Source organism: Phoxinus phoxinus, assembly GCF_949152265.1.
Source record: "Phoxinus phoxinus genome assembly, chromosome: 25".
Classification (NCBI taxonomy): Eukaryota; Metazoa; Chordata; class Actinopteri; order Cypriniformes; family Leuciscidae; genus Phoxinus; species Phoxinus phoxinus.
Genome location: NC_136900.1, coordinates 350356 through 362415, shown reverse-complemented (window position 1 = coordinate 362415; position 12060 = coordinate 350356). Strand labels below are relative to the sequence as shown.

General features: G+C 50.5%; 1 protein-coding gene across 5 annotated transcripts; it reads left to right on the top strand.

Annotated features, from left to right (window-relative positions):
- Window positions 1-4907: 4907 nt before the first annotated feature.
- Window positions 4908-7894, top strand: LOC306993697 (calcitonin gene-related peptide 1). 5 transcript variants are annotated; one of them, XM_079603698.1, is made up of 4 exons: window positions 4908-6021; window positions 6097-6228; window positions 7233-7400; window positions 7782-7894. In XM_079603698.1, the coding sequence occupies exons 1-3, from the start codon at window positions 5855-5857 to the stop codon at window positions 7387-7389; spliced, it is 456 nt and encodes a 151-aa protein (XP_079459824.1). In that variant the 5' UTR covers window positions 4908-5854; the 3' UTR covers window positions 7390-7400; window positions 7782-7894. The 5 variants fall into 5 exon arrangements, with proteins under 5 accessions (XP_079459824.1, XP_079459827.1, XP_079459825.1 ...); XM_079603701.1 differs by lacking the exons at window positions 7233-7400; window positions 7782-7894 and adding an exon at window positions 6556-7143 and having other exon boundaries at window positions 4908-5124; window positions 5930-6021; XM_079603699.1 differs by lacking the exons at window positions 7233-7400; window positions 7782-7894 and adding an exon at window positions 6556-7143 and having other exon boundaries at window positions 4908-5815; window positions 5930-6021.
- The last annotated feature ends 4166 nt before the right edge of the window (window positions 7895-12060 follow it).

Sequence of the window (12060 nt, the reverse complement as noted above, 5' to 3'; positions counted from 1 at the left end):
GCGCTGTTAAAGCGCTGCGTTCGACACAGCCGCTCTGACGCGATCATCACTACAAGGGGACTGCTCGTTTGATTTCTCATTGTGACGTTTTTAGTGCCCTGCTTCATATTGTCTTCTGTTTTTGTTCCTTTGATTTAACTCTTTTTCTTTCTTGGCTTTATCGTAAGACCAACGAAGTGGTTATTGTAATGCACGTGATTTGAGATCCATACACGTCATCTCATTTGTACTCATCTACTGAGTTGAAATTGCTTTGTAACAATCTCAAGACCAACTGATCCTTTTAGGTTATCGTTTTTCCTTTTTATTATTTTTGCTTTATTGGTAATGTTTTTATTACCATTTCTATGTTCATTTGTATAGTTTCTTTTTGTTATATTTTTCTACTGCAGGAGCTGGGGTCACACGGCCAGAGTGCTCTTCATCGTGGTGGTGGTTCTTCTTTATCGTGTGCAGTGTACACTTTGAGTGTGATAGGTGATTAGACTGCACAGGTGTGTGTGCGCGTGAACGTGTGCCCTGTAAAACCGAACTCCACAGTGATTCCTCTTCGTTGGGAGCCTCAGCCCTGCTGTCATTTGGTATTTTGCTTTACAGATATATATCATTGCTATATTGGTTTGTGTTTCTTTGATCTGAAGTGGGGTTGTCAGTGTTTGTTGTGGGTTTTAGTGTCCAACATTTTTAATCATTTTGTATTAATAAAAGTTTGTATTTTGTACTATACCCACGTCTCTCTTGTCTACCTTTACGAGGGAACCGAACCTGTGTGCTTGACTCAGTATTTTGAGTATTTTCCCTGGGGTAGCTCCCAGGGTGGCGTAGTCGGATCTCTTTATTAATAAATCACTTGAGCTTGTCTCAATACTGCAACCACACGCCACATTCGCATTACTTTTGTAACGCCTTACTCCCAACACTGCATATTACTTTGATCCTTATAGCTATGCAGTGTTCTAAGCAGCCTGAATGGGTCGATGTACGAGATGCAACACTTATTTAACCACAAGAGACTTGACTTGGACTCGAGCTCAGAGACTTGTGAGCATCTCTGGTTCATGGTAATTAAAGAACATGTTTTCAATAATGGAGGAATATGTACTAATATGGCACAGTAATGACCCTGACCATACACCGCTGACGGTGCTCTTCAGACGGGATATATCATGTATATAAGTCAGGTGTCCACCTTAGAGATAATCTCCATGTTTATAATAAACCATCTTAGTTAAAAATGTGATATTTATTGTTACCAATGTAAATCTATATTCAATTATTATGGGATCTCCTTCAATGCTTTCAGAATCTTTGAGTGTTTCTGTATTTTTAAAATGAACATATTTGAATGAATTCTTTAATTTATCAAAATGAACAGAGAATAGCACAAACTTTGCTGAAGTGAATGTTTTGAACAGTATTAATGTAGACATTATTAAACATTATTGAAGTATTCGTGTATTTGCCTTTGTCTTGTGTGGGAATAAAACCTGATGAAGAAACCCTGGAGCAGACGCCACTGACTCTGGAGGAGCTGGAGCAGACGCCACTGACTCTGAGGAGCTGGAGCAGACGCCACTGACTCTGAGGAGCTGGAGCAGACACCACTGACTCTGGAGGAGCTGGAGCAGACGCCACTGACTCTGAGGAGCTGGAGCAGACGCCACTGACTCTGGAGGAGCTGGAGCAGACGGCACTGACTCTGAGGAGCTGGAGCAGACGCCACTGACTCTGAGGAGCTGGAGCAGACGCCACTGACTCTGGAGGAGCTGGAGCAGACGCCACTGACTCTGGAGGAGCTGGAGCAGACGCCACTGACTCTGAGGAGCTGGAGCAGACGCCACTGACTCTGAGGAGCTGGAGCAGACGCCACTGACTCTGGAGGAGCTGGAGCAGACGCCACTGACTCTGGAGGAGCTGGAGCAGACGCCACTGACTCTGGAGGAGCTGGAGCAGACGCCACTGACTCTGGAGGAGCTGGAGCAGACGCCACTGACTCTGAGGAGCTGGAGCAGACGCCACTGACTCTGAGGAGCTGGAGCAGACGCCACTGACTCTGAGGAGCTGGAGCAGACGCCACTGACTCTGGAGGAGCTGGAGCAGACGCCACTGACTCTGGAGGAGCTGGAGCAGACGCCACTGACTCTGAGGAGCTGGAGCAGACCCCACTGACTCTGAGGAGCTGGAGCAGACGCCACTGACTCTGGAGGAGCTGGAGCAGACGCCACTGACTCTGAGGAGCTGGAGCAGACGCCACTGACTCTGAGGAGCTGGAGCAGACGCCACTGACTCTGGAGGAGCTGGAGCAGATGCCACTGACTCTGGAGGAGCTGGAGCAGACGCCACTGACTCTGGAGGAGCTGGAGCAGACGCCACTGACTCTGAGGAGCTGGAGCAGACGCCACTGACTCTGAGGAGCTGGAGCAGACGCCACTGACTCTGGAGGAGCTGGAGCAGACGCCACTGACTCTGGAGGAGCTGGAGCAGACGCCACTGACTCTGGAGGAGCTGGAGCGGACGCCACTGACTCTGGAGGAGCTGGAGCAGACGCCACTGACTCTGAGGAGCTGGAGCAGACGCCACTGACTCTGGAGGAGCTGGAGCAGACGCCACTGACTCTGAGGAGCTGGAGCAGACGCCACTGACTCTGGAGGAGCTGGAGCAGACGCCACTGACTCTGAGGAGCTGGAGCAGACGCCACTGACTCTGAGGAGCTGGAGCAGACGCCACTGACTCTGGAGGAGCTGGAGCAGACGCCACTGACTCTGAGGAGCTGGAGCAGACGCCACTGACTCTGAGGAGCTGGAGCAGACGCCACTGACTCTGGAGGAGCTGGAGCGGACGCCACTGACTCTGGAGGAGCTGGAGCGGACGCCACTGACTCTGAGGAGCTGGAGCAGACGCCACTGACTCTGGAGGAGCTGGAGCAGACGCCACTGACTCTGAGGAGCTGGAGCAGACACCACTGACTCTGAGGAGCTGGAGCAGACGCCACTGACTCTGGAGGAGCTGGAGCAGACGCCACTGACTCTGAGGAGCTGGAGCAGACGCCACTGACTCTGGAGGAGCTGGAGCAGACGCCACTGACTCTGAGGAGCTGGAGCAGACGCCACTGACTCTGGAGGAGCTGGAGCAGACGCCACTGACTCTGAGGAGCTGGAGCAGACGCCACTGACTCTGAGGAGCTGGAGCAGACGCCACTGACTCTGGAGGAGCTGGAGCAGACGCCACTGACTCTGGAGGAGCTGGAGCAGACGCCACTGACTCTGAGGAGCTGGAGCAGACGCCACTGACTCTGAGGAGCTGGAGCAGACGCCACTGACTCTGGAGGAGCTGGAGCAGACGCCACTGACTCTGAGGAGCTGGAGCAGATGCCACTGACTCTGAGGAGCTGGAGCAGACGCCACTGACTCTGAGGAGCTGGAGCAGACGCCACTGACTCTGAGGAGCTGGAGCAGACGCCACTGACTCTGAGGAGCTGGAGCAGACGCCACTGACTCTGGAGGAGCTGGAGCAGACGCCACTGACTCTGAGGAGCTGGAGCAGACGCCACTGACTCTGGAGGAGCTGGAGCAGATGCCACTGACTCTGAGGAGCTGGAGCAGACGCCACTGACTCTGAGGAGCTGGAGCAGACGCCACTGACTCTGAGGAGCTGGAGCAGACGCCACTGACTCTGGAGGAGCTGGAGCAGACGCCACTGACTCTGAGGAGCTGGAGCAGACGCCACTGACTCTGAGGAGCTGGAGCAGACGCCACTGACTCTGGAGGAGCTGGAGCAGACGCCACTGACTCTGGAGGAGCTGGAGCAGACGCCACTGACTCTGGAGGAGCTGGAGCAGACGCCACTGACTCTGAGGAGCTGGAGCAGACGCCACTGACTCTGGAGGAGCTGGAGCAGACGCCACTGACTCTGGAGGAGCTGGAGCAGACGCCACTGACTCTGAGGAGCTGGAGCAGACGCCACTGACTCTGGAGGAGCTGGAGCAGACGCCACTGACTCTGGAGGAGCTGGAGCAGACGCCACTGACTCTGGAGGAGCTGGAGCAGACGCCACTGACTCTGGAGGAGCTGGAGCAGACGCCACTGACTCTGAGGAGCTGGAGCAGACGCCACTGACTCTGGAGGAGCTGGAGCAGACGCCACTGACTCTGAGGAGCTGGAGCAGACGCCACTGACTCTGGAGGAGCTGGAGCAGACGCCACTGACTCTGGAGGAGCTGGAGCAGACGCCACTGACTCTGGAGGAGCTGGAGCAGACGCCACTGACTCTGGAGGAGCTGGAGCAGACGCCACTGACTCTGGAGGAGCTGGAGCAGACGCCACTGACTCTGGAGGAGCTGGAGCAGACGCCACTGACTCTGAGGAGCTGGAGCAGACGCCACTGACTCTGGAGGAGCTGGAGCAGACGCCACTGACTCTGGAGGAGCTGGAGCAGACCCCACTGACTCTGAGGAGCTGGAGCACACGCCACTGACTCTGGAGGAGCTGGAGCAGACGCCACTGACTCTGAGGAGCTGGAGCAGACGCCACTGACTCTGGAGGAGCTGGAGCAGACGCCACTGACTCTGGAGGAGCTGGAGCAGACGCCACTGACTCTGGAGGAGCTGGAGCAGACGCCACTGACTCTGGAGGAGCTGGAGCAGACGCCACTGACTCTGAGGAGCTGGAGCAGACGCCACTGACTCTGGAGGAGCTGGAGCAGACGCCACTGACTCTGGAGGAGCTGGAGCAGACGCCACTGACTCTGGAGGAGCTGGAGCAGACACCACTGACTCTGAGGAGCTGGAGCAGACGCCACTGACTCTGGAGGAGCTGGAGCAGACGCCACTGACTCTGGAGGAGCTGGAGCAAACGCCACTGACTCTGAGGAGCTGGAGCAGACGCCACTGACTCTGGAGGAGCTGGAGAACTGTGTGTGTGAAGATAGCCACTGGTGACTTCTATATTACATTTTATTAAACAAATCATTAATTTATTGTAAAGTGTTACCTATACCTAATCACACATATAAAAGAAATTGGTATTACATTCACATGTTATGTTCTCCTGACCGACGCTTCTGACGCAACAAAGGCTGACCCAATGCGTTCAAGACTGCCGTCCAGTGTGGCCCTGTACTTACTAAGGTTAATAAATGCTATAGAAGTATTTGTTCATTGTTAATTCATGTTAACTAACATAGTTAACTAATGTTAACTAATGAAACCTTATTGTAAAGTGTTTATATTACAGATTTGTTATGATCCCTGTCACATAAGACATCTCCTGATACCTCAGATATGTACAGCACTGATTAGTTTACTGTAAGATGCGCACTGAACATGCAGTGTAAAGGCTAGAGAATAGTGTGCTTCTCCCTCACTCTGCTGTGTTGTGTAGTGCTCCTCTCTCACCAGCAGATGGCCTCTGGATCACAGCTCAGGATGTCAGTGAAATATTGATCTCACAGAATATGTTTATTCAGGGCGTTTATTCAATTAATTTAAATGAATGATCTGAATGTAGATGCAAGTGCAGATATCAGAGGCTTCAAATGAGAGTGAGTTTAGTGAACGGAGCACTTAGTGGCTAAAGAATGACGTCATAGTCGATCTTCAGACATGATCAGTGCGCAAGAGCTATGGGACGGATGCTGATTGGCTGACGGGTGCCCTCTGTGCTCTGATTGGCCGATGGGAGATAATTAAACACCTACACAGATAACACTCAACTCCTCATGGTGAATATATAAGGGCTTGACCATTGAAGCCACACACAGTAGTATCAAGGTGGTCTTCAAGTTCAGAGAGTCAACATTTTTACCGAACACAACACAAGGTGAGGTGAGACCAGAAAGCTAGATTTTGTGAGATTGAGATGTTTGTGGTTTTGGAAAGGGACGCCTTTCATTACTCTAATGGGGCTTCACAGAGGACTGTGTGTTTGTCCCAGGGTACCATGTTCATGCTGAAGATCTCTGCCCTGCTCGTCGCGTATGCCGCAGTGGTGTTGCAGATGTCCAGCTCGAGCGCTGCCCCGGCCAGGTAAAGCTTCCCCCGCTCCTCATGTTGAGTCCACAGGTGGGCTGTTCTGCATCACTGTTTGATATGTGTCTCCAGACCCGCTTCAGAGTCTCTGACAGACAGATTTGCGCTCGTGGACTACGAGGCACGGAGATTATTGAGCGCTATAGTCAAAAGCGTGGTGCAGATGACGGCGGAGGAGCTGGAGCCCACGAGTGATGACCACAGGTACGAACTCCACAGGTCTGCGCTGTTATTAGGACTCTCTGAGCAGGGAAGCAGTGTTTATATGAAACGACGACGACTCCTGTTTTCACTCCGCGAGAGGCGAGTGCGGTAGATCCAGTTAGTCCAGTGAGGAACGCATGGAGAGTAGTGTGAGAGCTCCTCCGGATGAGGTGCACATCTCCCTCCTGTGTGCGTGTCCTGACGGCAGCATGTCAATCTCGAAGCATGTTCTCCCAGCGGAGCATGTTCTCTCTCTAACCTGAGCATGTGTGAGCACTAACTGCATGTGTGTGTGATACGCCTGTCCGCATGTGTGTTTCTGTCCAGCCAGGGCAGAGTCCTGTCCAAGCGCTGCTCCAGTCTCAGCACCTGTGTGCTGGGGAAACTGTCCCAGGAGCTGCACAAGCTGCAGACGTTCCCGCAGACGGACGTGGGCGCCGGGACGCCCGGCAGGAAGCGCAGCCCGTTCCCCAGCTACGAGGAAGCCTTTAGCATCTAACCCTCCCCCCCCCGCTGCATGTGGACTCTGCTTGACTGACCGCACACACACGCCTGTTGCATCGGGCTTTTCCTTCTTTCTTTCTTTCTTTGGCAGAGAAGGGCATGTTAAGACCAAGATTACATTTCTTCCACAAGGAGTCGTTTCTGTGCATTTCACACATGCCTCTCGAATAGCTGAGTAAATGTATTATAAAGGTAACTGATGATGATAATCAAATATTTAAGTATGATTTCTTTCATGTGTTTAAGTTCAATAAAGGTATTTTTATATCAGGAACTCTAATTTTATTGTCAAGTTATTAGTTACATATTCAATTGTTAAACTGCCTCTACAAAAACATCAAGATTTCTGCAGGTAAGATGACATCTGTGAATGTGATCAAATCATCAGACTAATAATTCCATATTAAATATTATAGATGAGTAATGCATGCATGTACTGTACTGAGTGCTGTATATGGGTGTCCCTGTGCTGATGCGCGCTCCCGCTCTGTGTTGCTCAGCGTGATCGCGCAGAAGCGCGCGTGTAACACGGCCACGTGCGTGACGCACCGGCTGGCGGACTCCCTGAGCCGGTCTGGGGGAATGAGCCGATCTGGGTTCATCAGGACCAACGTGGGACCCGACGCGTTCGGCCGCAGGAGGAGGAGGAGGAGCTGAGCGCGAGCGGGGTACGGGCAGTGTGTGTGTGTGTGTGTGTGGCGCGAGCGGGGTACGGGCAGTGTGTGTGTGTGTGTGTGTGTGTGTGTGTGTGTGTGTGTGTGTGTGTGTGGCGCGAGCGGGGTACGGGCAGTGTGTGTGTGTGTGTGTGTGTGTGTGTGTGTGTGGCGCGAGCGGGGTACGGGCAGTGTGTGTGTGTGTGTGTGTGTGTGTGTGTGGCGCGAGCGGGGTACGGGCAGTGTGTGTGTGTGTGTGTGTGTGTGTGTGTGTGTGTGTGTGTGTGTGTGTGTGTGTGTGTGTGTGTGTGTGTGTGTGTGTGTGTGTGTGTGTGTGTGTGTGTGTGAGTGAGAGAGAGAGAGAGAGTTTCTGACCGTGTCTTCTCTGTTCCGCAGGTGAACTGGACCAGAACACACACTTCTGCTGAAGAGCAACTCTCTGAACTCAATCTTAATCCCGCACTATAGCACTTGTTATCCATGTATTGACAGAGCGTCTAAAACACAGAGAAATCTATAGATTTTTATACGAAATAAATCAGATTCATAAAGAGATTGTGTGTTTATTCTCTATCTGTGGGGAAGGATAGATAAATCCCTCATGTTTGTTCACTCTTCACAATAAAGCTTTACTGGCACCGACGACCTTCGACATCCATGGAAGTTTCCTTGCACAAAAGTTCTTTATAGTGGAAACTGGTACTTTAGATGATTAAAATGTTCTTCACAAAAACAAAAAGTTGTTGTTTTTAGAACGGATCACGGAAAGGCTCTTCCTCTGAGAGGGTTAGGTGTGTGCTTCAGAGAAGTGGACCGGCTGACCCGGATCAGGTTATCAGCACATCTGCAGGCTTTAGCACACACTCACTCGGCTCATGACCCGGGGATCATACGCCTATTGTGGTTTTAAAATACATCAAATACATTAGATCGAGTCTGTTCTCGTTCATACAAACTCGAGAAAGTTCTGTGCCGTCTCTGTCCAACAGGTGGCAGGTTTTTACTCAAGAAGAATATTATGACTGAAGTTTATTATATAAATGGTTATAAAACCGTTAGTTCCAGCCTTGATTCTGATTGGCCAATCGCTGTGTTTTATTCACGATAAACACGGATGACCAGAGCCAGAGAGAAAGAGTTGCGACTCGCATAGACCTCCGATGGACAAAATGGCGGCGCTTTGAAACGCCTACTTCCGGGATTAGAAGATCGGATTAGTTCCAAACACTGTGATTGTGTTGGACCCCATTCCCTTCCATTGCTGCGCGTCGAGTTGTTCCAGAGGTTAGTTGCTGAAATATCGACCTCTTTTGAATTGTCAAGTTGTGGTAAAATAAATATCATGAGACGTCCATCATCAGATGAATGATATGGAAAAGTAAAGTGAGAGCTGCTAAAGCCAGTGCTAATACCCATGCGAACATGAACAGCTTTTCCCTCCAAAAATATAGCCTAAAACTTATCTAATGTAATATATTTCGTTGTCACCCTGCCTCTCCAAATGCAAAACTGACATTAACAAAATGCAATAATGCAATAACAGCTGAAAAAGTACTTGGGTGTGTGTTTTATTTTATATTTACCGCTCAGTAATGCAATCGCTGCTGTCTGTCCCATAGAAGAACATGTTTGGGAACTACTGGGGCGTACATGAACCACGTGACAGACAGCGGCGACAGCAAAGAGTGGCGCACTCTCTCTCTCTACGGCTCTGCTGTGACCGCTTCACCCAACGGCTCTGTGTATCACTACACAACACCCCTAGCAACCGCTCTTAGCAACTTAAACATGTTTGGTCTCATCGATGTTGTTCATTGAAGCTGTAGTAGAGTATTGTGAGGGATAGAGTATTACAGTAGATATAGCATTTTCCTTCAGGTCAGTCCTATATAATTCATCATAATAAAAATCCGCTTGAATGTCCTCTGCGATATCGTGTCCTTTTAACAGTTAAGGGGTTTTCCCGAGCCCATAGTCATCTGTCAGTTGCGTCTTCCTTCTACGTGATCACAAGTTTAAGTCCTTTCCGTGTAAAAGCGTATATAGCGCTTTTTCTGAGACCTCAAAGCACTTTACATAGAAGGGGGAATCTCCTCAACCACCACCAGTGTGCAGCTCCACCTGATGATGCTACGGCAGCCATATTGCGCCAGAACGCCCACCACACACCAGCTTACTGGTGGAGAGGAGACAGTGATGAAGCCAATCAGTGTATGGGGATGATGAGGAGGCCATGATGGACAGAGGCCACTGGGCACATGTTGCCAGGATGCCGGGGTTACACACACACTTTTTCGAAGGTCATCGTGGGATTTTTAGTGACCACAGAGAGTCAGGACCTCGGTTTAACGTCTCATCCGAAGGACGGCGCTCTTTGTCAGTATAGTGTCCCCGTCACTACACTGGGGCGTTAGGACCCGCACAGACCACAGGGTGAGCGCCCCCTGCTGGCCTCACTAACACCTCTACCAACAGCAACCTGGTTTTCCCAGGAGTCTCCCATCCAAGTACTAACCAGGCGAAGCCCCGCTTAGCTTCAGTGGGCAACCAGTCTTGGGCTACAGGGGGATAAGGCTGCTGGCACACACAGATCCTCTCCAGAAGAACACACACAGATCCTCTCCAGAAGAACACACACACAGATCCTCTCCAGAAGAACACACACAGATCCTCTCCAGAAGAACACACACACAGATCCTCTCCAGAAGAACACACACAGATCCTCTCCAGAAGAACACACACACAGATCCTCTCCAGAAGAACACACACACAGATCCTCTCCAGAAGAACACACACACACAGATCCTCTCCAGAAGAACACACACACACAGATCCTCTCCAGAAGAACACACACACAGATCCTCTCCAGAAGAACACACACACACAGATCCTCTCCAGAAGAACACACACACAGATCCTCTCCAGAAGAACACACACACACAGATCCTCTCCAGAAGAACACTCACACAGATCCTCTCCAGAAGAACACTCACAGATCCTCTCCAGAAGAACACACACAAAGATCCTCTCCAGAAGAACACACACACAGATCCTCTCCAGAAGAACACACACAGATCCTCTCCAGAAGAACACACACACAGATCCTCTCCAGAAGAACACACACAGATCCTCTCCAGAAGAACACACACACAGATCCTCTCCAGAAGAACACACACAGATCCTCTCCAGAAGAACACACACACAGATCCTCTCCAGAAGAACACACACAAAGATCCTCTCCAGAAGAACACACACACAGATCCTCTCCAGAAGAACACACACACACACAGATCCTCTCCAGAAGAACACACACACAGATCCTCTCCAGAAGAACACACACACACAGATCCTCTCCAGAAGAACACACACACACACACAGATCCTCTCCAGAAGAACACACACAGAGATCCTCTCCAGAAGAACACACACACAGATCCTCTCCAGAAGAACACACACAGATCCTCTCCAGAAGAACACACACAGATCCTCTCCAGAAGAACACACACACAGATCCTCTCCAGAAAAACACACACAAAGATCCTCTCCAGAAGAACACTCTCACAGATCCTCTCCAGAAGAACAGACACAGATCCTCTCCAGAAGAACACACACACACAGATCCTCTCCAGAAGAACACACACACAGATCCTCTCCAGAAGAACACACACAAAGATCCTCTCCAGAAGAACACACACACAGATCCTCTCCAGAAGAACACACTCACACAGATCCTCTCCAGAAGAACACCCACAGATCCTCTCCAGAAGAACACACACAGATCCTCTCCAGAAGAACACACACACACACACAGATCCTCTCCAGAAGAACACACACACAGATCCTCTCCAGAAGAACACTCTCACAGATCCTCTCCAGAAGAACAGACACAGATCCTCTCCAGAAGAACACACACACACAGATCCTCTCCAGAAGAACACACACACAGATCCTCTCCAGAAGAACACACACAAAGATCCTCTCCAGAAGAACACACACACAGATCCTCTCCAGAAGAACACACTCACACAGATCCTCTCCAGAAGAACACCCACAGATCCTCTCCAGAAGAACACACACAGATCCTCTCCAGAAGAACACACACACACACACAGATCCTCTCCAGAAGAACACACACACAGATCCTCTCCAGAAGAACACTCTCACAGATCCTCTCCAGAAGAACAGACACAGATCCTCTCCAGAAGAACACACACACACAGATCCTCTCCAGAAGAACACACACACAGATCCTCTCCAGAAGAACACACACAAAGATCCTCTCCAGAAGAACACACACACAGATCCTCTCCAGAAGAACACACTCACACAGATCCTCTCCAGAAGAACACCCACAGATCCTCTCCAGAAGAACACACACAGATCCTCTCCAGAAGAACACACACACACACACACACACACACACACACACACACACACACACACACACACACACACACACACACACACACACACACACACACACACACACAGATCCTCTCCAGAAGAACACACACACACACACAGATCCTCTCCAGAAGAACACACACACAGATCCTCTCCAGAAGAACACACACACAGATCCTCTCCAGAGAACACACACACAGATCCTCTCCAGAAGAACACACACAGATCCTCTCCAGAAGAACACACTCACAGATCCTCTCCAGAGAACACA